Source organism: Caretta caretta, chromosome 2 (assembly GCF_965140235.1).
Source record: "Caretta caretta isolate rCarCar2 chromosome 2, rCarCar1.hap1, whole genome shotgun sequence".
NCBI lineage: Eukaryota > Metazoa > Chordata > Testudines > Cheloniidae > Caretta > Caretta caretta.
In genome coordinates, this window is record NC_134207.1 from 32,481,925 (window position 1) to 32,508,187 (window position 26,263).

The 26,263-nt window shown below is 42.2% G+C and overlaps 1 protein-coding gene across 3 annotated transcripts in view; it reads right to left on the reverse strand.

The window, feature by feature from the left end:
• Positions 1–22,770, reverse strand: part of EBAG9 (estrogen receptor binding site associated antigen 9) — a 41,945-nt gene extending 19,175 nt beyond the window's left edge. Inside the window, exons 1-2 of one of the 3 annotated variants that reach the window (XM_048841502.2) lie at positions 22,600–22,770; positions 5,913–6,010 (exon numbers count right to left, since the gene is read on the reverse strand). In XM_048841502.2, coding sequence (XP_048697459.1) covers positions 5,913–5,995 — 83 coding nt within the window. In that variant the 5' untranslated portion in view covers positions 5,996–6,010; positions 22,600–22,770. Of the gene's footprint in view, positions 1–5,912; positions 6,011–22,270; positions 22,480–22,599 lie in introns of those variants that run through there. The other 2 variants (XM_048841501.2, XM_048841504.2) reach the window with 2 other exon arrangements.
• Between the last annotated feature and the right edge of the window lie 3,493 nt (positions 22,771–26,263).

Here is a 26,263-nt window from a genome sequence, read left to right on the forward strand (position 1 = left end):
CATGGGATGGCATGGAGAATATCTTTGAGCTATACAGTCTTTTCTTCCCTTTTCTGGTTGAGAGATCAGTTTCTGAAGTCACCCATATAGATAGCCTGAGCGCTTGAGGCCATTGCTCCTTTAGAAATTCTTTTCTAGTGCCGGATGGATAAATAGTTGGGGAAAGAGACCAAAGGACTAAATGAGCATTGCTCAGTGAATCCACATATCAGTTTAAGACCCTCATTAGAATACATGACAGGCGAACTGGACACAGACTGAGAATCCAATGTTTGTAGCAATGACCATAAACTGATTAAATTTAGCATTCTGCAGCCAATACAGAGGACATATTAGCGAACAGTCAGACAGACAACTAAAAGGCCAAGGAAACTATTTGTTGCTAGATTGAGTGCAACACGCTCAAAGTTTCTGTTTCTATCATTTATATGCAGAGAGTACACAGGCAAAATTTCAGAAGAAATGTGTGCTGTCAGTTCCCATTGTAGTGCATTAAAATGGGACACCACCAGCTTGAAAAGTTACATTTCAATACAAAAACATTGTGTCTATTATTGGTACACATGCTCCTGAAATTACTATAATAGGAAGACTACAAAATATATTTCTTATTTTTCTGCAAGGTGTTTACTTTATGAATGTGACAGCATTATGATTGTAATCAGTTCCACTATTTTGTTGATAGTCATTTGCATTACTGATGTCCTGATCTGAAGAGTTCACATGTGTACCTTTTTCTAGGCTCTGCAGGAGAGTATTTACTAATAACAGGAGCAGGCTTGAAACTGAAGAGACAGCATCTGATGTACGAACAGCGAGAAGAGAAAAGGGTGTCGGGGTGGGCCCAAATATGGTTAATACTGTTGTTCTTCGGTCTGCCCAAAAGACCCTTGTGGACACAGCAAGAAAGCAGAAAGATCCCTTATAATTTCCTCTTAAGCACTCTACTTGAAAAACCCTCTATGAGAAAAGTGAATTTGTTTAAGTTAGTCCAGTTCAAAAAAAAAAAAAAATTCAAGTTGGTAGTACCCTTTTAAATATAAGTATTAACACAGCATTGGAAGAAGTTTTGAGCTCTCAGACTTTACAGTTAAGGTCAAAGAGCAACTCCATAAGACATACAAGCTCCCCACATATTTGCAAAAGATCAATTTTTTTCTCCAGTTCCACAAGCTTTTTATTTTGGGGGAATAAGTCTGCATTTGAAAGAAAAATCTGAAGCCTTGCCTGGAGCTTCCCTGTTTAGTAGGCACCAAACATCACTACAATCTAATTTAAACGCCCTTCTAGACATACTTGTAAGTGATGGAAGTGCATCCCCATTTTCCTGCTTGTGTGCATTGAATTTCCACAAGGCCCGCAGGCTCAGCACAAATCCTGAGGGTTTTTCCTATTGAAATGTCACTCTTGGATTACAACACTCACTCCTGCTGAGAAAATAGGATGCAGCGAAGGAAGAGAACATTTAAAACGTGCTTCCACCTACACCTAATCTCAAGTAGCAACACAGTACTAAAGGGACTGACAAAAACCAGAGCACTGGACTCTTGACTTATCAGTATTACCAATCCATCCTTAATTGTGTTAGTACCTCTTCAACCATTCAAACTTTAAAGAAGCAGAGAGTTTCTTTAAATGCTTTGGCCCTCTCTATGATCATCAGTGTATGGAATAATAGTTTGGATGAATGGTGAGTGGTGAATCTAGCACTGTACATCAGGGGGAGTCAACAGGCAGACCAAATCTTTTATTTACTTATTATCATCATCATTTTTGTATTATTTTCTCTGGAGTCTGGACCTTGACAAAAATAATTGACTTCTCCTGATGTATATAATTAAGTTTGGCTTATAGAACACAAACAAAAATCCCACAAAATACACTGATTCTCAGTAAAACTAACTATGTTAGGCCTCAATACTGCAAAGACAACTGAATGGGATGGACTCCTGTCCCCATGCAGAGCCCCACCAACTTCAAAGGGACTCTGCATAGATGCAGGGGTCCAGGCACATGTTTCTCTTTGCGGAATCAAGGCCTTAGCATTTAAAATGTGTTTACTAGAACTTGTACATGTAGTTGCTCCCTACCATTCACAGCAGTTAGGTGTCTATGATCTGGGAAAACCCAGATTTATGGCTGTGGTAGCTTTCACAGTCTATTGGAAAAAATAATCCAACCCAATGGTGAAGAGCAATGCACAAGAACTGATGAAGAAAGCAACAGGGATTTCACCCACCATAATGATTAACAAACAAAAATAAAACAAAACCCCAACAACCCAATAGAGATAAGATTGTGAATAGATATTGATCAATTTCAATGTCACAGTTACAAACAATTTTTTTTTTTTTTTAAATCAAGCTTTTGAAAGTCAGGAAACTAGAATAAAGGCTGGAACTTGACTGAGCACTTCCAGACTTTCTGATATTTAGTTGTTTTTATTTAAAGAGTATCATCAGGCAGTGTTCCAACTCTATTTAAAAAAAATAAAAAAACTAATGCACATTATACTGTTTTAAAATAACTACATATCTATTTACATCCTTAAGTATCTTAAAAGGACACTGTCAATTTAGGCCTCAATCCTACAAACAAACAAACGCTTAACTTTAAACATATGAGTAGTCCAATCAATTTTACTACAACACGAGTGAAGTTAAGCATATGTTTTTAGGATCAGGGCCTTGAAAAAATCAAACTTCTCTCGAAAGTACTGCACCTACTATTGCTACAAGTAGCTCCTAATCTTACTATAAATAAAGAAATTAAAAGACGTTTTTCTCTATTTTTTCCTCTATGCTGACATGTGCATGTGAAAGCATTTTTGTTTAGTTAATTTCCCTTTTTATGTGACTCACACAGCAAAAGGAGTGAGAAAAATACTTAACATTAAACAAGCTCTTTTTTAAACTGACTAGATTTTGAGTTGAGGATTTCCCAAAAAGCTTTGGCCTGGACATTTTCGTACTAGAACTTGTATAGAGTTATTTGTTTTGTTTTAGGATTTTTTTTCCCCCAAACACCATTTTAAATTGACCTTGTACTGATTTTTTTTTAAAATCATATATATCATATCTTCACATACAAATTAAGGAATATATATATCAACCTCCTAATCTGGGTTAAATAATGTTTATTCCCCCCTGCCCCCCCCCCCCACTGTTCCTCAGATGATCTTGTCAACTGCTGGAAATGGTCCACTTTGATTATCACTACAAAAGGTGTCCCGCCTCCACCCCCGCCCCCACTCTCCTGCTGGTAATAGCTCACCTTACCTGATCACTCTCCTTACAGTGTGTATGGTAACACCCATTGTTTCATGTTCTCTATGTATATAAATCTCCCCACTGCATTTTCCACTGAATGCATCCGATGAAGTGAGCTGTAGCTCATGAAAGCTTATGCTCAAATAAATTTGTTAGTCTCCAAGGTGCCACAAGTACTCCTTTTCTTTTTGCGGATACTAACACGGCTGCTACTCTGAAACCTATGTATAGAGGAGTAAGCTTACATGAATTCATGCATAGCAGAAGCGAGTGGAGGGATTACAGAAGTCTTTCCCCAGAAGGTAACCACTTCGATCAGGGAGAAAATGGAAATTTCATCAGAAGCTCTATTCCTGCAGAATCCACAAAACATTTCTAGGCAAGTATTTAGCCATTTCAGGAGTTTTATAAACTTTGCAGGAACCCCAATCCTAGTGGCTCTCTGGTCTTGCTATAAACCCAGCATGTTGAGAGAAAGACACCAGAGATTATAAACTATAGAACCAGAGACTTTTGGCTTCATTGCCTCACTCTGCTCCTGCACAGCTAAAGGTCTGCATGAAACCTAGCCAGGAACCCTATGAGGTTTCTGAACATAGCGTGCTTGTAAAACATCATAAGTTTATTTCTTTAAAAAAAAAAAAAATAAAAGACTGATTTCTTTACTTTCCTTGAAGTTTAAATTTGCAAACTGCTCTAAACCTTTTCCAAACTCTAAAAGACTCTGCTCCAAAAGATATAGGAAAATAATCATTGCTCTAGCTGGACTACTATCCTGTCTCCAACAGTGACAAGCATCACCTATTTCAGAAATAGGTGCAAGAAACCCTTAGACAATGCTCAGAGACAGTTTCTTCCTTATCCTGTTGTCAGATGTTGGCTCATGCCTTGAAGCATGAGGGTTTCTCGCTTTTCTCCTGGTTTTCTTTATTTTTTATTTCCTTCCCAAAATAACTCTGGATGTTCTCATTAGTCATACACATGTCCAATCCTTTTTTGAACCCTGCTTAACCATTGGTCTCAATGAAGTAGGGTAGGAATGACTTCCAAAGGCTAATTTTGTGTGGTGTGAAAAAGTATTTCCTTTTATCAATTTTAAATTTGATCTCTATCAATTCAACTGAATGACTCTCATTCTTGTATTAGGAGAAAAGGTAAAAAGAAATGTCTGATCTACCTTCTCTATACCATTTGTTCTTTTGTATATGTTTATCCTGTCCCCTCTTATTTACTTCCTCTCTAAAGCACAGCCCCTGTCTTTTCAATCTCTTTTATATTAAAATTTTTTCCATACTTTGTCATTTTTGTCATCTATCTTTGATACCCCGCCCCACACACTTTTCACTATATTTCTTTTTAGCTGCAGTGACCAAATATGAAAACTATTCCAAGAGGGGACATACCTAGTGTCTTTAGAAAAGAGTAAGGGGGATTTGATAGCAGCCTTCAACTACCTAAAGGGGCATTCCAAAGAGGATGGAGCTCAGCTGTTCTCAATGGTGGCAGATGACAGAACAAGGAGCAATGGTCTCAAGTTGCAGTAGGGGAGGTCTAGGTTAGATATTAGGAAACACTATTTCACTAGGAGGGTGGTGAAGCACTGGACTGGGCTACCTAGGGAGGCGGTGGAATCTCCATCCTTTGAGGTTTTTAAGGTCAGGCTGGCTGGGATGATTTAGTTGGGGTTGGTCCTGCTTTGAGCAGGGGGTTGGACGAGATGACCTCCTGAGGTCTCTATCAACCCTAATATTCTATGATTCTACTGAGTTTTTCTCCCCCACACTTTCCATCCCAGTGCTGAGGCATCCTAACGTTTTCTTTACTTTCTTGACTGCAAATTCATATTAAGCAGAGGTTTTCCCTGAACTGTTAACAATGAGACAGCCAGAAAACCTAGGTGTCATGAGGACAGCAGAAGCCAAATTTTAAGTATCTAAACCAGTACTTTTTCAGATACGACATTTCACAAAGAAACAACATTTTACAATTTTCTTCAACTAAATTCTAACTGGTTTTTAGGCTCATCTCTTACAGACCTGTACAATTTACCGCCAAGTTTTAAAAAAGCCCTTAATGGGCAGAAGGCCATTTGAGGAGCTTCAGATAGACTGGTTTGGTTTTGGCAAACAAAAGTGGAAGGGTCACAATTAAGTCTATAATGGAAAGCTAGTGACAAACAATTGTGGACTTGATATTGCAATTTTAAAAAACCCTGAGAGCTGGTAAGTGTATGCTTTGCTCTAAGGAGGTTTTCAGCTAAAAAAAGTGGGATTTTTCTTCCAGAAATTCAGAACACAGATTTTTCAGATATGCTTTTAGGAAACAACTTTCAAAACATGCTTTAAAAAAAAAGTTAAAAATAGGCATAAGACACAGCCAGGATTGTTGTTTTATAAACCATATGGTATACACACAGCTGTAGAACTTAGTCCAATTACTCACATTACAGCACTACATAATTTTGAATGTCAAATGAACATCAAGATGAACGGTTTGAATACAGTTTAACTATCATTCAACTAGGCTTCGTTCTGCAGTTAAGAACTATGCAAATGAGTAAAGCAAGGAGGAAAGATTAGAAACAACTTGTAATTTAAACAAAAGAAGACTAGGCAGTTTAATACATGAAACCATGTTATTTACCTGCATATTAGCCTCTTAATGAAGGACAACACTGCTGCCAGGCAAGTACAAATTTTAAAAAGCCGGAACTGTGTGATGGCCATGGCAAGAAACTTTGCCTGTAAAATAAATAAATTAAATTAAAATAAAAATACCCCAAATGCATAATATCTTTACATAGCTTTTAGGCCTGATTAGCTTCTCAGTCACCCATGAGTAAATCAAGAGTAACTCCACTGAAGTGAACGGAGTTACACCAGTGAGGAGAGAGTCAATGCACAATACACATTATGTACATACTATTTGTCATCCATTATGACATTTTATTGACATTGTAGTAGTCATATAACAAGTTCTTCAAATATATTATCGGGGGAAAAAGGTGGGGCCCGGGGTACTCAAGCAAACAAAAAAAAAATATAAGAATACCATCACATAAATATGAGAGAACGTGTCTGTCAGTTTCCTGTCAGTATAAAAATAACTGTAATATAATTCTATATAACCAGTCTATTTTAGATATGATTATTATTCAAACAGGTAGCTGCAGCCAAAACATGTAATTGGTTGCTCACACAGTTCCTGTGAACTTCAATAGGAACTTTAATCACAGAAGTTGGCCCTTGGGGAGCATGATGCCACTTGGAGCAATTGACTCTACCATCATAAGAAAGAACGATCCTAACAGACCACCTATTTAAACTACAGACATGGATGTCCCTCTGGTAATTACACTGTCAAGTTATGTATTGTGGACAGGATTGTGCTGTAACAAGTCACTTAACTGGGCTAGAACCCTGGCATTGGCTAAACCAGTTTAAAACATCTCCGAAACCATCACATCTCAGAGAGGTGGATGAGGCTTTTTTTAAATAACTAAAAAAACATCAAAAGCACAGGACTTGGTAGTGATGGGGGACTTCAACTACCCAGACATCTGCTGGGAAAAACAACACAGCAGGGCACAGATTATCCAAAAAGTACTTGGAATGTATTGGAGACAATTTTTTATTTCAGAAGGTGGAGAAAGCTACTGGGGGCGGGGAGAAGGCTGTTCTAGATTTGATTTTAACGAATACGGAAGAACTGGTTGAGAATTTTAAAGTGGAAGGCAACTTGGGTGAAAGTGATCATGAAATGGTAGAGTTCATGATCCTAAGGAATGGTAGGAGGGAGAACAGCACAATAAAGATAATGGATTTCAAGAAGGCAGACTTTAGCCAACTCAGGGAATTGGCAGGTAAAATCCCATGGGAAGCAAATCTAAGGGTAAAAACAATTGAAGACAGTTGGCAGTTTTTCAAAGAGACATTATTAAGGGCACAAGAGAAAACCATCCCACCGCGTAGGAAAGACAGGAAGTATGACAAGAGACCACCCTAGCTTAAACAGGACATCTTCAATGATCCAAAACTCAAAAAAAGAGTCCTACAAAAAAGTGGAAACTCGGTCAAATTACAAAGGATGAACAACAAAAATATGTAGACACAAAATTAGAAAAGCCAAGGTACAAAATGAGATCAAACTAGCTAGGGACATAAAAGGAAACAAGAAAACATTCTACAAATACATTAGAAGCAAGAAGAGGAAGACCAAGGACAGAGTAGGCCCGTTACTCAATGAGGTGGGAAATGGCAGAGGTGCTTAATGACTTCTTTATTTCGGTTTTCACCAAGAAGGCTCGTGGCGATTGGACATCTAACATAGTGAATACCAGTGAAAGTGAGACAGGATCAAAGTCAAAAATTACTTAGACAAGTTAGATGTCTTCAAATCACCAGGGCTTGATGAAATGCATCCTAGAATACTCAAGGAGCTGACTGAGATATCTGAGCCTTTAGCAATTATCTTTGAAAAGTCATGGAAGATGGGAGACATTCCAGAAGACTGGAAAAAGGAAAATATAGTGCCCACCTATAAAAAGGGAAATAAAGACAACCCAGAGAATTACAGACCAGTCAGCTTAACTTCTGTACCCGGAAAGATAATGGAGTAAATAATTAAACAATCAATTTGCAAACACCTATAAGATAATAAGGTGATAAATAACAATCAGCATGGATTTGTCAAGAACAAATCCTGACAAACCAACCTGATAGCTTTCTTTGACAGGATAACAAGCCTTGTGGATGGGGGGGAAGTGGTAGATGTGATGTCTCTTGACTTTAGTAAGGCTTTTGATACTGTCTCGCATGATCTTCTCATAAACAAACTAGCGAAATACAACCTAGATGGAGCTATTATAAGGTGGATGCATAAGTGGTTGGAAAATCGTTCCCAGAGAGTAGTTATTAGTGGTTCACAGTCATGCTAGAAGGGCATAACGAGTGGGGTCCCGCAGAGATCGGTTCTAGGTCCGGTTCTGTTCAATATCTTCATCAATGATTTAGATAATGGCATAGAGAGTACACTTACAAAGTTTGCAGACTATACCAAGGTGGGAGGGGTTGCAAGTGCTTTGGGGGATAGGATTAAAATTCAAAATGATCTGGACAAAACAGGAGACATGGTCTGAAGTAAATAGGATGAAATTCAATAAGGACAAATGCAAAGTACTCCACTTAGGAAGGAACAATCAGTTGCACGCATTAAAAATGGGAAATGACTGCCTAGGAAGGAGTACTGCGGAAAGGGATCTGGGAGTCATAGTAGATCATAAACTAAATATGAGTCAATAGTGTAATGCTGTTGCCAAAAAAGCAAATATCATTCTGGGATGTATTAGCAGGACTACTGTAAGCAAGACACGGGAAGTAATTATTCCGCTCTACTCCATGCTTGATTAGGCCTCAACTGGAGTAGTGAGTCCAGTTCTGGATGCCACATTTCAGGAAAGATGTGGACAAATTGGAGAAAGTCCAGAGAAGAGCAACAAAAATGATTAAAAGTCTAGAAACCATGACCTAGGAGGGAAGACTGAAAAAAATGGGTTTGTTTAGTCTGGAGAAGAGAAGACTGAGATGGGATATGATAACAGTTTTCAAGTACATAAAAGGTTGTTACAGGGCGGAGGGAGAAAAACTGTTCTTCTTAACCTGTGAGGACAGGACAAAAAACAATGGGCTTAAATTGAAGTAACGGCGGTTTAGGTTGGATATTAGGAAAACTTCCTAACTGTCAGAGTGGTTAAGCATTGGAATAAATTGCCTAGGTAGGTGGTGGAATCTCCATTATTGGGGATTTTTAAGAGCAGGTTGGACAAACACCTGTTAGGGATGGTCTAGATAATACTTAGTCCTGCCTTAAGTGCAGGGGATTGGACTAGAGGACCTCTCGAAGTCCCTTCCAGTTTTATGATTCTATGATAGTACTAATGTAAGTCTCTCCAAAACCTCTAGACGGAGTACACCAAATTGATCCTGACAAATCTCTTTTCATGAGTTGCAGAATTTGGATTGGAAGGAGCCACTATAACCCTGGGTATATGAGTATTCCCCTCGATCCCCCCAAAATATATTTTTCTGAAGAAAAAGAAACAACTCAGATCACACTGAAAAATGCCATAAAGATCGTGTGAAATAAAGCACAAACACATACGATATCATTTGCTTTGGAAGCATAACAACTCCTCAAAACAGAAAACAGTACGCACATGGTCCACAATTAAACGCTTGCAATTCGTCTACTAACTAGTTATGTCCACCATTCTACTGTATTTGCCCTACTTACCAATACACCATTATAGAAAAACGGCCATACTGGGTAAGACCAAGGGTCCACCCAGCCAAGTATCCCGTCTTCCGACAGTGGCCAATGCCAGGTGCTTCAGAGAGAATGAACAGAACAGGTAATCATCAAGTGATCATCTCCTGTCACCCATTACCAGCTTCCGGCAAACAGAGCTTTCTTAGCATACAGCCTATTACGATTTTCTGGCCTACCCAATCCAATGTGTGTTAAAAATCACACGACTGAAGCTGAGCTGGGTGGGCAGATCTTTTAAAAATTAACACCACCCTCAATGCAAGTGTCCTGTCTTTTGTGATTTTCCCTGAACAATTTTCCATTTTTTTATGCAATCAACTGTGATCTCTTCCAAACACACACATTTGGGGTTGAAATTTAGATCTTCAACTGTAATAGCTAGTAAACAAGGAAGAAAAACTCAGGATTATAGTTCAGTTTCTTCTTCTGTTCAAGTTTCACTTTAATGGGCCTTTTATAATTAGGATCAGTCAACTTGCAGGTACTCAACATGGAAGAACCCTCAACAGAAGGAAAATGGCACATCATCTTCCTCTGCCTGTACAGGTGAGGGCCTGCCAGACAGAGGTATCCTGACTCAGGAAGCTTCTATCCAGGCCCTGGTCCTGACTTGCTGGGAAAGTCGCCTGCATGTCCCTGCCAAAGAAAGCCAGGTAGGGGAACCACTTGGCATAAGAGGTGTCCATTTGTGGAATTCCTCTTAATGTATATAAGAGATGGCTTGTCTGCATAGGTTAAAGGAGCATGAGGACTTCTCTGGCAGATGCACATGGAGATGTCTGGGATGGAGGATGCTAGCCAACTACATGTGAATACAGCAGAGCCAGAGGAGGAGAAACCCTGATCTGTGGGGAGGAGACTGTCTGCTTGCCACCTTGGGTCCCCTGTCCATCGAGATCAAGAACCAGTATGCCATACTGGTAACAGGAGTTGAGGAGCAGACCCCAATAGTTGAAGAAGAACCACCTGCCCCCCAAGGCAGGATGACTCACGAACAGTAGACATAGGGTGGTGGTGGTTGAGGAAAAGTTATGATTGAGAAAGAATAAAAGGCAAAGTAACAGGGATGACAGAAATAGCTTTATTGAGTGAGGTAAGGCAGAAAATAGAATATAGCGATAAACTTCATAATAAATCAGTGTTGAAAAAAACTGTAAAATGTAAGAAGTTGTTAGTTTCATGACAGAATAAGAAACCACCCTCTACCTGAAATCCCAACAGTGAAGAATTAATGCCCACTAATGCCCAAACAGAGACACTTTGTCTTCCATCTTACTGACAGGCTTCAACTGACATTTACCGTCTATTGGCCAGTTGGTAGGAAGTACTCAGCATCAGAAACATACTGAAGCAGCTCTGGTGGTCCAGCCTCCCCAAATTGTCATAACAGAGAATTTCAGGTATTTCCACCAATCCTTAGGACACATGATGCAGAAAGCAGAACCACTGAGTGCAGCCATTGCTTAAAAGGCTTAGCTTTAGTTAATGTCATCGGATTTTTATTACTAAAAATCAGATATTTCTGCAGATTAGAATTTTTTTTTGCTTTTAACTCCTCCTCAATATTACCACCATGTGTGGAGGGTAGAATTGGCATGCACATACAACACCGCACCATCACGACCTAAGGTACATTATAGTGCTCTATTTAGGTCCCCTCCAGCCTCCACAAAAAAAAAAAAAAAAGCACAGTTTAGAAGGGATTGGGAAATCTGACTAGTAAAACAACCTCTCTTCTTTTACTGAGCTGTTTTGGAGTCATAGAGTGTCATAAATATAAAGGGAAGGGTAAACCCCTTTGAAATCCCTCCTGGCCAGGGGAAAGCTCCTCTCACCTGTAAAGGGTTAAGAAGCTAAAGGTACCTCGCTGGCACCTGACCAAAATGACCAATGAGGAGACAAGATACTTTCAAAAGCTGGGAGGAGGGAGAGAAACAGGGTCTGTGTCTGTCTGTATGCTGGTTTCTGCCAGGGATAGACCAGGAATGGAGTCTTAGAACTTTTAGTAAGTAATCTAGCTAGGCATGTGTTAGATTATGATTTCTTTAAATGGCTGAGAAAAGAATTGTGCTGAATAGAATAACTATTTCTGTCTGTGTATCTTTTTTGTAACTTAAGGGTTTGCCTAGAGGGGTTCTCTATGTTTTTGAATCTAATTACCCTGTAAGATATCTACCATCCTGATTTTACAGGGGGGATTTCTTTATTTCTATTTACTTCTATTTTTTATTAAAAGTCTTCTTGTAAAAAACTGAATGCTTTTTCATTGTTCTCAGATCCAAGGGTTTGGGTCTGTGGTCACCTATGCAAATTGGTGAGGCTTTTTATCCAACATTTCCCAGGAAAGGGGGGGTGCAAGTGTTGGGAGGATTGTTCATTGTTCTTAAGATCCAAGGGTCTGGGTCTGTAGTCACCTAGGCAAATTGGTGAGGCTTTTTACCAAACCTTGTCCAGGAAGTGGGGTGCAAGGTTTTGGGAAGTATTTTGGGGGGAAAGACGCGTCCAAACAGCTCTTCCCCAGTAACCAGTATTAGTTTGGTGGTGGTAGCGGCCAGTCCAAGGATAACGGGTGTAATATTTTGTACCTTGGGGAAGTTTTGACCTAAGCTGGTAAAGATAAGCTTAGGAGGTTTTTCATGCAGGTCCCCACATCTGTACCCTAGAGTTCAGAGTGGGGGAGGAACCTTGACATAGAGATATTAAATCTGGGCTTTAAGGCCCCTTTAATATCCTTGCTCAACGATAGCCACTGAAAAGGCCACCCTGTGTAGTACATCCTCTAGTCATGTCATTGCCATGTTGAAATACCTCATTATAATTTTAACTGTTTGGAGGACATTACTAGCTATTCTCTCCCTTGACAACCCCCAATTTGTTTGTTCTACTTCCTTCCCAAAAAGTGTAATGTTCACATTCTAAAATTGTAGTGGGGGCTTTTTTATATACCATACGCAACCTTTACATAACTTCCTGCTTGAAAGGAGAGGCTGAGAGCACTGCCATGACACAAAGACAACAGTTATGTCAGAACTGATCATATTCAAAATGAGCCACTGAAAACAGAAGACCTTAATATTCTTCTGTTTTCCTCTTTTACCCATTCATTCCAATCACCATTCCTAGTTACAGTAACCCCCATTCCCTCAGCAGCTGTATGAGCCAAACCAGTGCAGAGTTCTCTAGCAACAGAAACTACTGATAGTTAACTATTATTACTGCAGGAAAGTGAGGGCTAACACGATAAGAAACATTAAAATGTTATTTCTGACAGTGACTTTACACTGCCAATTAGATTATTTCAAAAAAGTCCCTCAATATCACCATGGACTGGAACACATTTTTGTATAACAAAGCTGACTCCTGGGTTGTATTTGATTAGTAAGGGCTAGTACTTGAGTCAGGCATCCCATTCAGGTACAGTCAGTCTACAGGAGCACATAACAGGGAAATGCTTGCTCACTTGCTCTTCGTGGGGAGGCTACTTGCCAATCAGTTTGTGTAGATGGAAAAACAGCAGGTATTAAAAGCCATGGGTTATTTATAGAATTTCCTTTCAACGACTTGTTTGATGCATTCGCTTGCAGCGTAACAATGGAAATTCTTCCCTTCTGAAACTGTTCTATGGATTCATATGCACAAGCAACATTAACTTTGATAAAAAGAACGAGGAGTACTTGATACAGACTAACGCAGCTACCGCTCTGAAACCTATTAACTTTGATTTTTCCTGCCTTGAATGCAAACTTAGTTTTTATATAATATCAGGCATATTAGGGGAGTTAGAAAATGCTCATTCTCCTTTCCAGCAAGAGGGGGAGAGATTTTGAGTTTATCAGACACCTTCTAGACAGGCAATGGTACAGAAATAGAGCAATATGATGGGACAGCACCATGGTAGGAGGAATCCTCATATCTTAACATCGCCTAGTAGCAGTTGGAAGAGTGAAGAAAATTGATCTTGTGGTTAGAGAACTGGACTGGGACACAAGAGGTCTGGGTTTAGTTCCCATATTTGTCAATTTTCTTGTGTAACCTTGGGCAAGCCACTTAATCTGTGTGCCTTGGTTCCTCATCTGTAAAACCGGGATACTATTTCCCCACTCTTTTCTTGTCTATTTAGATTAGAAATTTTTTGGGAAAGTGACTGGTTTTTTACTATGTGTATGTTCGGCACTTAGCACCTTAAAGCCCCAATTTCAATTGGGGCCTTTAAGTATTGTTGTAATACAAATAATAGCTCTTATCTGGACATTGGCTCCCATATATTCTGGGCATTTTCACGGTGTGGTCCACATCTCAACAGATTATCTTATATATCACCTTTCTACCTTTATGATCACTAGGGATACCTCTCCACCATTGGTGATCAAATAGCAGACTGATGTAACTACATCAATTGCTTACATAGCAAAGTAGTATTAGGAAATATTTGATGTATTAGGCTTCTTTTACTGCAAGTTATTAGCTGGAAACAAGAGTCAGCAGTACATGATCAGCCAGCTCTCTACAGACAGACACTTTGGAAGCTGCTGGGCTAGTAGGTTTAGTCCTCTGGATGTTAAGTGGGTGTTTGGGGAGGAGTGTCCCTAGTATTTAAGTCCACAAAAAGGACTAATATAGTATTGAATGAATAAGTTGAAGGAAGAATGGAGAACACACTGTAGGTATATTACATAAATATAAGAGCAAAAGGCAAAATTAAAAAAAAGACAAAGACAGAACAGGAAAAGATACATTCTTATCTGTACAGGAAAGGAGAGAAATGGAGCCAGGAACAGAAAGATGGTATGATAGCAGTGGAAGAGCACATCTAATAAACAACCATTAAGTAGAAAGTTCACTGACAGAAGTAAATACAGTACAAAAATTGGTCAAATACAGTACAAAACAGTTTACTTGGCTTGGGAGTCATGACATTGCACTTACTTTTCATCCTGGCTAATAGATGCAAGTAAATTTTCCAAGCCGAATTTCTCTCAGTTTACTATATTTGTCAGCCCTATTGTAGGCATTTAGCGGCTGTAATACATAGCTAGTTAATTAAAGGAAGTCACCTGATCGGACAGGAATTACCACATATTGAATATGTGACTGCCCAAAACAAGCATTTATCACTCAGAGCTCTGTATTAATATGCCTAGTAAGGAATCTATTTGTCAAAAAACTTTTCCTGAATCCTTTTATTGTCTGTATTGTTACCGACATACTTTCTGACAGGGTATTTTAAAACAAATGACCAAAAATAATTTAAACTGGTGTGATTATATGTGTTATTTTGACAAATAAAATATGCAGAATTTTAAAACATTGTGCACATAAGTTTTATTTTTTTGGTGCAGAATTCCCCCAGGAATAATTATATGTAACTTACTTTGCAATACTCACAGGAAACTCTTTGGGCAGGGGTGGCCAACCTGAGCCTGAGAAGGAGCCAGAATTTACCAATGTACATTGCGAAAGAGCCACAGTAATACGTCAGCAGCTCCTCCATCAGCCTCCCTCCTTCCCCTCCCAGTGCTTCCCACCCACCAGCAGCCCCGCTGTTCAGTGCCTCCTGCTCCCTCCCCCTCCTCCCGATCAGCTGTTTTGGGGCGTGCAGCAGACTCTGCGGGGGAGGAGGGAGGAGCAAGGGCACTGCAGGCTCAGGGGAGGGGGCAGGAAGAGGTGGAGTGGGGGCAGGGCCTGTGGCACAGCCAGGGGTTGAGCAGTGAGCAGCCCCCCGCACATTAGAAAGTTGGCGCCTGTAGCTCCAGCCCCAGAGTTGGGGCCTATACAAGGAGTCGCTTATTAACTTCTGAAAAGCCGCAAGTTAGCAACCCCTGTCTTTGGGCATAGGACTTGGACTCAAGCAGGTATAGTCAATTATTTTTTTGTCAACGTCCAAATTTCTTGGTCAAGGTATAGTCAAGGTCCAGATTCAGACAAATTCAGACAGATTCAGAGAAAATAATTAAAAAAAAAAAAAAAAAGCAAATAAGATTTCAGGATCTGTTCAAAAGCATCTGTTGGCCCAGATTTGGCCCGCAATCCACTTTACTACCCTTGGACTCCACAGACCAAATTCTGTCAGAATCACCTTGGACTACTCACTCAAATTCTCAGTCTCAATTTCCCCATCTGGAAAATAAAGAAAAATACTTCTGCTACCCAGGAAGCCCCTCAATGCCAACTGGCAGAGGGCTCACTTTACCAGAATTCTCATAAGGTCTCACTCTCGTTTCCTCAACTTGCTGTTGCCATAATCTGTATCTAAGGCAACAGCAAGTTGAGGAAACCCGCCGCATTGGCGGGCAGCGATTGATCCAGTAGGGTCGATCTTTCGCATCTAGTTAGACACGATAAATCAATCCCTGAGCATTCTCCCATCAACTCCTGTATTCCAGCACCGTGAGAGGCGCAGGCAGAGTCGATGGGGGAGCGGCAGCAGTCGACTCATCACAGTGCAGACACTACGATAAGTCGATCTAAGTACATTGACTTCCGCTACGTTATTCATGTAGCTGAAGTTGCATAATTTAGATTGGTTACACTGGGGGGGGGGGGGGAATCAGAGCTAAAAGGTGTAGTATAAGGTGTCTTATGCAAACTGGTAACACACTAGTCATTATTACTGTGTGATGTATGTACAGGTGGTGTATAAAGAATCATAGATGTGTGCTGGAAATATGTTCCTAAAATGTGTTTGGCAGCCAGTGCCTATGCACAGCCTGTCCTAGACAAAGGAATGTTGTTTCACAGGCCTGACTGTGTCTCCAATGTAAGTTAAGGAAACTGTCACCAAAGACAATGAAAAGCATGTTTAAAGGCAATGTAATCAAAACCATCAGGTGAGCAAATGGGGAAAGATGACCCCTTAAACTCAGATAGGTGATGGAGACAGCACCCACAGGATGCCTTGTGAAACAGGGACAATGTACTTGGGGAGATATAACCCAAGGCAAAAGGCCATTTTGGTATCTATCACTGAGGGGACAGCAAGCACCCTTCAAGCCTATGAAAGTTGGGCCCCCTGGTCTGGAGGACTAAGGATGCTGATAACTTGATGTAAGTAAGGAAACTGCTTAGGCAAAGATCGTAACTTGCTAGAATTAAGTTTTAGTCACTAGAAAAAATGTGGTTTGTTTTATTTGTAACTTTTCCTATCTCACACTCTTACTTGAAATCACTTAAACCAGTGTTTTGTTATTTTTTTATTATTATTATTATTACAAAGCCATCTCACTGTGGTGTATTAAGCTGAAGTGTGGATCTCCAGCCAAACTAACAGGGTGGCGTATATTCTGTCTCTTTGGAGAATGAACTTGATAACTTCTGTGAGAGTACAGTGAGAAGGACTGGACACTGTAGGGAAGACTTGGGATTGGAACAGCTGCTGGTTTCACTCGGCAAGGAATAATCAGGCTGATGGAAAGCATGGTGAGCCCATTGTGCTGTGACCATGCTGCTGGCGCTAGGACTTTGAGCCAAAGCTACCCAGGACAGAACCACCCAGGATTACAGAGGAGGTAGTAACACAACCCCTTTCTGATCTGGATGAAAGTGTCTCAAAGTGTCACAACATCACTTCTGCCTGCTGTTTTTGATTGTTGAACATTGTAAACACTCTAGGACAGGAACTGCTATCTTGTACATTGCTACTTCTATTGACTATCTAGAAGACAAAAATCTTTTTAAAAATAAATAAGTGATAAGTCACTGAAACATCTAAAAATAGTAGTAGTTACCTTAGATCAGTGGTCTCCAACCTTTTTATGCCCAAGATAACTTTTTGAATTTAAGGGCAACCCAGGATCTACCCTGCCCCTTTCCCAAAGCCCCCCCCCACTCAATTCCCTCCTCCCCCCCGTTGCTCGCTGTCCCCCAACCTCACTCACTTTCACTGGGCTGGGGCAGAAGGTTGGGGTTCGGGAGGGGGTGCGGGCTCTGGGAAGAAGTTTGGTGTAGGAGGAGGTTCCAGGCTGGGGCAAAATTTTGGGGTGCAGGAGAGAGTGTGGGGTGTGGGCTCTGGAGGGGGCTCTGAGCTGGGACAGGGGATTGGGGTACAGGACAAGGTATGGGGTGCTGGCTCTGGAAGGAGGTTCAGGGCTGGGGTGCGGGCTCCCGCCAGGGGGCACTTACCTCTGCTAGTTCCTAGTCAGTGGCGCAGCAGGGCTAAGGCAGGCTCCCCCCGGCCTGCCACTCAGGCACCTCCTCCCCATCACGAGCTGAGCCACCCTCCCACCCTGCCAGCTAGTAGTGCAGCACATGGCCACGCCGCTCTCAGAAGGGGCCAACGTGCCCCTGCAGCCCTCTGGGGGGGTGGGGGGGGGCACGTGACTCCACATGCTGTCTCTCTCTGCAGGCACCACCTCCGCAGTGCCCATTGGCCTCAGCTCCCTGTTCCTGGCCAATGGAAGCTGCAGGGGTGGTGCTTGCAGGTGGGAGCAGCATGTGCAGACCCCGCCCTCCCTTTCTCCCTCCCATAGGAGCATGTTGGCTGCTTCCAGGAGCGATGTGGGGCTGGGGCAGGCAGCCCTGCTGCAGCCGGAGATTGTAATCGACTTGGAGAGTCTCCGGGATTGACCAATCAATCGTGATCGATGGTGACTAATACCTTAGATTCTTTTTTTAAGAGTCTGGCAGTATCAATGTATTACTATTTTTAAGCACATGGACATTTTTGGATAGAAAATAATAATAATACTTAGAAATTATATGGTAACAACATATCAGAGCCACATTAAATACCAGTCTACAACTGCAACAGCATCCTATATAGAAGTCTATCATTCTTCAGAACAATGGCACAGCTTCATGATGGGAATATTGATTTAGAGGGGTATAGCTTGTCAGGAAGGACAGACAGGGAAAAAACATGGAGGAGCTGCTGCATTATACATCAATAATCCATTCACTTATTCTGAGGCCCACAAGAAGGTGAAAAGCAGACCAGTCGAAAGTCTCTGGGTGAAGCCAGAAGGGGGAAAACCATCATGGTGGGAGTCCACTATAGAACTCCAAATCAGGAGGAGGAGGTGGATGAGGAATTTCTAAAACAAATATCAGAAATATCCACAACACAAGACCTGGTAGTAATGGGGGACTTCGGCTACCCAGACATCTGTTGGAAAAATAATATGGTAAAACAAAATCTTCAATAAATTCTTGGAATAGATTGGGGACAACTTTTTGTTTCAGACGGTGGAGGAAGTAACGAGACACTATTTTAGACTTAATTCTAACGAGAAGGAATTGATTGAAGATCTGAGGAGTGAAGGAAACTTGGGTGAAAATGATCATGAAATGAAAGACTTCATGATTCTAAGGAAAGAAAGGACTGAGAGCACCAGTGGACTTTAAAAAAAAATCTAAGTTTAACAACTTGTATGTAAGATCCCATTGGAAAAAGAAGTTCAGGAGAGCTAGCAGTTTCTCAGAGAGACAATATAAAAAGGCACAACAGCGCACTATCCCAATGCAAAGGAAAAATAGAATGAGACCAATATGGCTGCACCGAGGGCTCTTTAATGACCTGAAAATCAAAAAGGAGCCCTACAAAAATTGGAAACATGGACAAATTGCTAGGAGTGACTACAAATGAACAGCACAAAAATGTAAGCACAAAATCAGAAAGGCTAAGGCATAAAATGAATTACTTCTATCCAGGGACATGAAAGGCAACAAGAAGAGGTGATATGAATGCATTAGGATTAAGAGAAAAATGAAAGAAAGTGAAAGTCCATTACTTAGCAGGAAAGGAGATCTTATCACGGATGACACTAAAAAGGCAGGTGTTTAATTCCTATTTTGCTTCCTTCTTCACCAAAAAGATTAACGATGACCTGATACTGAACACAATTTTAACATTAATATTAACAACAAGGGTAAAGGAACACAAGTCATAATTGGGAAGAACATATTAAAGATTATTTAGATTAACAGATTCCATGGCAGGAAGGGACCATTGTGATCATCTAATCTGACCTCCTGTATAATGCAGGCCATAGAACTTCCCCAAAATAATTGCTAGAGCATATATTTTAGAAAAGCCTCCAATCTTGGTTTAAAAATTATCAGTGATGAATACTCCACCACAACCCTTGGTAAACTGTTCCAAGACAAGTTAGATGTATTCAGGATGACAGGGGCTGACAAAATTAAGCTTAGGGTACTTAAAGAACTAGCTGAGGCAATTGAGAACTCATGGATAACAGGTGAAGTCCCGGAGGACTGGAGAATGGCACCTATCAAAGGGGGAAACAAAGAGGACCTGCGGAATTATTGATCAGTCAGTGAAACTTTGATACCTGCATAATACTGGAACAAGTTATTAAATAGACATTTTGCAAGCACCTAGAGGATAATAGGGGAAGCAGTAGACATGATTTATCTTGATTTTCACACTATCCTACATGACATTGGCTAAACAAAACACAAGAACCTGGGGTCACCCAATGAAATTAATAGACAACAGGTTTAAAACAAAAAAGGAAGTACTTCTTCACACAACACACAGTCAACCTGTTGAACTTATTGCTAGGTGATGCTATGAAGGACAAAAATATAACTTGGTTCAAAAAAGAATTAGATATGTTGACTTATCTACGTCCATCAACAGTCAAGATGGTCACAGACAGAACCCCATGCTCTGGGTGTCCCTAAGCCAGATGTTGGGACTGGATGACCGTGGATAGATCACTCAATAATTGCCCTGTTCTGTTCATTCCCTCTGAAGTATCTGCCATTGTCCATTGTTGCAAGACAGGACACTGGGCTAGATGGACCATTCTTATGTTAGATGAAATTACTAAGGTAGGTGCACAACTAGTCAGAAGACCATACTCAAAAAGTAGTTATCAATATTTGCTGTCAAACTGGGAGGATGTATCTAGTGCGATATCGAAGGGGTTAGTCCTGGGTCTGGTACTATTCAATATTTTCAATGACTTGAATATGGAGTGGAGAGAATGCTTATAAAATTTGCAGATGACAGAAAACTGAGTTTCAAGCACTTTGGATCAGAATTCAAAATGGTCTGATTAAACTGGATAATTGGGCTGTAATCAACAAGATGAAATTCAACAAAGAAAAGTGCAAAGTACTATAATTAGGGATTTAAAAATCAGCTGCTGAAATACAAGAGGGGAAATAACTGACCAGGCAGAAAAGGTTCTGGTGGTTATAGTGGATCACAAGTCTAACACAAGTCAACAACATGATGCAGTTGCAAAAAAGGTTAATATTCTGGAGGTGTATTAACAGGAGTGCAGTATGTAAGACATGGGAGGTAATTATTCAACTCTGTTCAGTGTTGGTAAGGCCTCAGCTGGAGTACTGTGTCCAGCATTGGGCACCACACTTTAAGAAAGTTGTGGACAAACTGGAGAGAGTCCAGAGGAGAGCAGCACAAACAATAAGACAAGCTTAAAAAAACAGGTCATGTTTAGCGTTGAGGGGAAAAAAAGACTGAGGGGTGAAACAGATAGCCCTTAACATATTTGAAGACTCTTACAAAGAGGATGGTGATCAATTGTTTTCCATGTCCACTGAAGGTAGGACAAAAAGTAATTAGCTTAATCTGGAACAAGGGAGATTTGGGTTATATATTAGGAAAATCTTTCTAACTGTAAGCATAGTTAAGCACTGGAATAGGCTTCCAAGGGAAGTTCTGGAATTCAAAGCACTGAAGGTTTCTGTGCATTGTTTGGACAAACACCCATCAGGGATGGTCTACCTTTGGTCATGCCTCAGCATAGGGGATTTGGACTAAATGACCTCTCGAGATCCCTTCCAGCCCTACATTTCTGTTGTTCTACAGAAATATAGTATCAAACACCTGACCCAGAAGCCAGATTGTACCTCTTGGCCAGTATCCAGACCCTCCAGAATCAAAGCCTTCTTTAAACCAATACATGTATTAAGTTCTCCCATTGACATGGTTGTGAAGGAAACCTGTGAAACAGGAAATGATTGTGCACGAAAGAATGGCTGTCTTCCTAAATCAGCAAAGAGACAGCCTGAAACAAAAGCTGCAACAGGGGTGGTCCCTCCGATTCCCCTTTATTTAACTGGGGTGTAGTCTGCACCCTCGTCATCACTGCAGTTTACAAGTCAACATTCACTATACAACAACTGATGCCAGAGTTTGCGGGTGGCACAGGGAAGGAGACCGGAACAAAGCACAACAGGCAGAAATAAGGACACTCAATAATAACAAACGGTGGTGGCAACTAAACACCTCGAGATCAGATGCTCCCTTGTCCCTCAGAACAAGACCCCTAGCCACGCCAGCTGGAGCCCTGCAATGGGCCACGGACCGAAGCACACCCACTAGTCCACGGGCTGTGCTTGGCACAGGGGTCCAGCCTGCTCCCCAGGCTGTGCCAGGCTGGCACCAGCGATGCTGAGCAGGTGTTTCTGGGGGGAGGAGGGGAGCTCCAGCCCTGCTGCCCCCAGACCAACAGATGGCACGTTCACCGCTACATCGAGCTGCCTAAGGGCAGCAGCCGTTAAGGGGAGGGGCTAGTAAGGGACCAGCAACCCCCCTCCCCCCCAGAAGAGACAGGCCTAGGGGCTGAACGGGGCACGCGAACCTTGCGCCCCGGCCACCGGACCCGGAAGAAGAGCCCGAGACAGCGGGTGAGCGACGGCCACGGAACCGGGGGGCTGCGCGCGCAGCGCGCTCTCTAACTCACCTGCCCAGAAGGGGAGGGGTCTCCGGAGGGCGCCAGGCAGCTCGAGCCGAGAGCGTCGCGCGCCGCCGCACCCAGAGCCGCTTCCCTCGCCAAGCGCGAGAGCCCCTCATTCAAAGCTAGGCGCGCGATCTTCCGCCGCTGCCATGGCCCCCCGTGCCCGCCACCTCGGCCTCCTGTCACCTCAGCGACTGTCCCGCCCCTTCCGACCACGCCCCTTTCCCAGTCTCCCCTCCATCCCCCAGCGCCAGCGGAAGGCGGGGACACGGCGCGGCGAAGGGGCGGGGCAGGAGGAGGAATTGGAGGACCCCTGGCCTGAGGCCCTAACTCACCCTGGGAAGCTCGCGAGCTGCCTGCCGCGCACCGCCAGGGGACGGCAGGCGCGTGCCACCGCCATGGGCGCGTCACGTGGGGAGGCAGAGGGGCGGGTCGAGCTTGGACCCGCCCCTGCTGCGCCTCAGAGGCAGGCTGGGAGCGGAGCCAGCCGCCGCGGGCTGCAGGCGCGCCACGGAGCAGCCGCTTGATCGCGCGCTGGCCGCTCCATTGACGGGGCTGCTGGGGGCGTCGCGCGCGCGCGCGCGCTTGGCTGCTCTCCCAGGGCGTGTCCAGGGGAGGGACCCAGCGGCCTTAGCGTCGCGCAGGCCGGCGCCGTGACTGCGACAGGCCGCTCGGGCTCGGCCAGCCCAGTGCGCTCTTGTGCCCCTGGGCGGGGCCCCCCGGCTTCCCGCCGCCGCCCGCGCCGGGCTTGGCCGCCACCGGCCGCGCGGAGCCGAGTTGTCCCCTGTGAACTGTGCCAGTGCGGGCCGCGCAGCTCCCGCCTGTGAGCGCATCCGGAGCGTGCTGGGCCCGGAGCAGCTCGGTGCCCTCTGGTTGGAGGAAACTGCCCGGACCCGTATCAGGCAGTTATAGCGGGGTAGCGGCCCCCGCTCTGGGAATTGTACAGCTTGGGGTTGGGGTGTAATTCTGACTCTTCTTTACGTTTGGAAGCCAGAGAGAGCGCGAGGTGTGTAAACGTACATGAAAATCGAGGCATGTTCCCATGCTGTCCGCTAGCCCTTTCCTGTCAATAGTTAGGAATAAATATGAGGTCACTAAAAACTATGCTAATCAGAAAGCTACATTTCTGCGGTACATGCCTTTTAATAGGAGTTCACCTCATTCAGCATTAGAGCTTGCTGCTGTCACACTTACGGATCTCAGATCCATCCCGTATACTTGTGCAAGTCACATAAATATGTTTTCCCTGATCTAGGGTATTAAAACACAGTTCAACAAAACACATGTTCAGCAAACTGATTCTGTCTTGTGTTCAAAGACACTGTCATAGGGCACAATAGTCTAGTGCAGTGGTTCTCAAACTTTTTTTTCCGCGGACCACTTGAAATTGCTGAGGGTCTCGGTGAACCACTTAATGATCTTTCCAAAATGTTTGTACTGTTAGCTAACTATTGTAAAGCACTCTGGTCTATTGCACCCCACCAGACTTAGCAGTCTAGTAGAAGGGATGGACTATCTCCCAGTGCTCACCTTCACTGGAAGTCCCATCCTAGCACCCTAAATAAGCACAAGTGTCAACTTTCAACACTGTCAAGATCCCCTCAGCTTATTCTTGCTAATTTAGGTTAAAAACTTCCTCAAGGTATAAGCTTTGCCTTGTCCTTGAATCCTATGCTGCCACCACCAAGCATGTTTAAACAAAGAACAGGGAAAGAGCCCCCTTGGAGATGTCTTCCCCCAAAATATCCCCTCCAAGCCCTGGGGAAGGCTTGATAAAAATCCTCACCAATTCGCAGAGGTGAATGCAGACCCAAACCCTTGGATCTTAAGAACAATGAAAAAGCAATCAGAATCTTAAAAGAAGGGTTTCAGAGTAACAGCCGTGTTAGTCTGTATTCGCAAAAAGAAAAGGAGGACTTGTGGCACCTTAGAGACTAACCAATTTATTTGAGCATAAGCTTTCGTGAGCTACAGCTCGTTAGTCTCTAAGGTGCCACAAGTACTCCTTTTTAATCTTAAAAGAAGAAAATTAAAGAAAAAGTAAAAGAATCACCTCTGTAAAATCAGGATGGTAAATACCTTACAGGGTAATCAGATTTAAAACATAGAGAATCCCTCTAGGCAAAACCTTAAGTTACAAAAAGACACAAAAACAGGAGTATACATTGCATTCAGCACAGCTATTTTACCAGCCATTAAACAAAAGAAAATCTAATGCATTTCTAGCTAGATTGCTTACTAACTTTTTATAGGAGTTCTGAAGAGCATTCCTGATCTGTTCCCGGCAAAAGCATCACACAGACAGACAGACCCTTTGTCCCCCCCCCAGCTTTGAAAGTAACTTGTCTCCTTATTGGTCATTTTGGTCAGGTGCCAGCGAGGTTATCTTAGCTTCTTAACTCTTTACAGGTGAAAGGGTTTTGCCTCTGGCCAGGAGGGATTTTATAGTTCTGTATAGAGAAAGGTGGTTACCCTTCCATTTATATTTATGATAAACACCCATTTGCACTACCTATACAGGCTACTTCCATCTACAAATATCATGGCTCAAGGCTATTTCATTTGCTGTAAAGGGATTTTGTTCCTGGTGGCCTACTGTGGGTAGCTCCAGTCCAGCTGTATGGGGCTCCTTACCAATTCCATCACAGACACCTTTCATTTCCTTACAACTCCATCTCTCACCACAGCTAAATGGAATAGACTACTTTTTATAGAAAGCATTACTTCCCCCACCCACCTCAACCCTACCATCACGTGATGCCTGGTCACCTAACACTACCACTATCTCAAACCCTGAAGGTGAAAAACTAAGCACAAGAAGTGTCAGCAATTTTTCTTAAAGGGTTACCTCACCTTGTGACAGATAAATTTGATACCACAAATATCTGTAGAACCTAAAGTGAAATTTTGTTGAACTTTTTATTGTTCTGTGCTTTTCATTTCTCACCTGTATTTCCTTTCTTAAACACAGCTATCAGGTGTCTTTAACAGATGTTTCCACTAGCTATAATTAGTTATATATATTTATTATAAAATTGCTTTTTTGAGTAAGTTTTTCAGTAAGCAAGCTCCACATTTGGCTAATCCACTTGCTTGTAGGCATCCAAACTTACATTTATTATGCTGAAATTCTTAAATTTTAGTAAAAAGAAAAGGAGTACTTGTAGCACCTTAGAGACTAACCAATTTATTTGAGCATGAGCTTTCGTGAGCTACAGCTCATACAGTCCAGGAATGGAACTGTGTTCATTTTCCATTATTGCAGTCCTTTGAATTCCATGACATGCTTAAATGTTTTGATGAATAGGATGGACATACTTCAAATTAAGAAAATATTTACATGCTTGGGTAGGAATTTAGACACAACATTTTAGAAACAAAAGGTAACAGATACAAGGACAGAAACTGACTAAGAAACACAAAGTGGTTGTTGGCTTTTTGCTAATTCCTATGCCTTCAGTAAGAGTAGTCTCACTTAATTTATTTTATGTATTAATACTGTGCATGTCTACTCATTTCTCTCTTGAAAGGAAGTAACATAGCTCCTTCAAATTTTCCTCATTGCTCTTATAAGTTAGAGCAAGAGCTTTGAATGAGAGCATTACAAAAGCTCTGCAGAGTGCTTCTCTTCAGGCCTGATCTAACACCTATTGAAGTAAATGGAAAAAAATCCAGCTTCTCTGACTCTACAGCAACTGTGAAGTATAACTAGAGCAAAACTACATCAAGTGACATTTAGGGCTTTTCTAGTTGGAGAGTTAGTGCGCGGCAAGCTGTCATAAATCTACAGTGCACTGATCTATTCCTTTTTCAAATGGGAGGAGATTAAAGCACACTAGGGAACCTGAATGCACAGCAGCAGGGTCCACAAGGGCAGTTAGCCAGTGGCATGCTACTTACACTCCTGCTTTTAGCATACTAACTCTCTGTCTAGATAAGCCCTTAGAATAATCACCAACATCCATTGTTCCTGAGACAAGCTACCATGGCAAGTTTGTG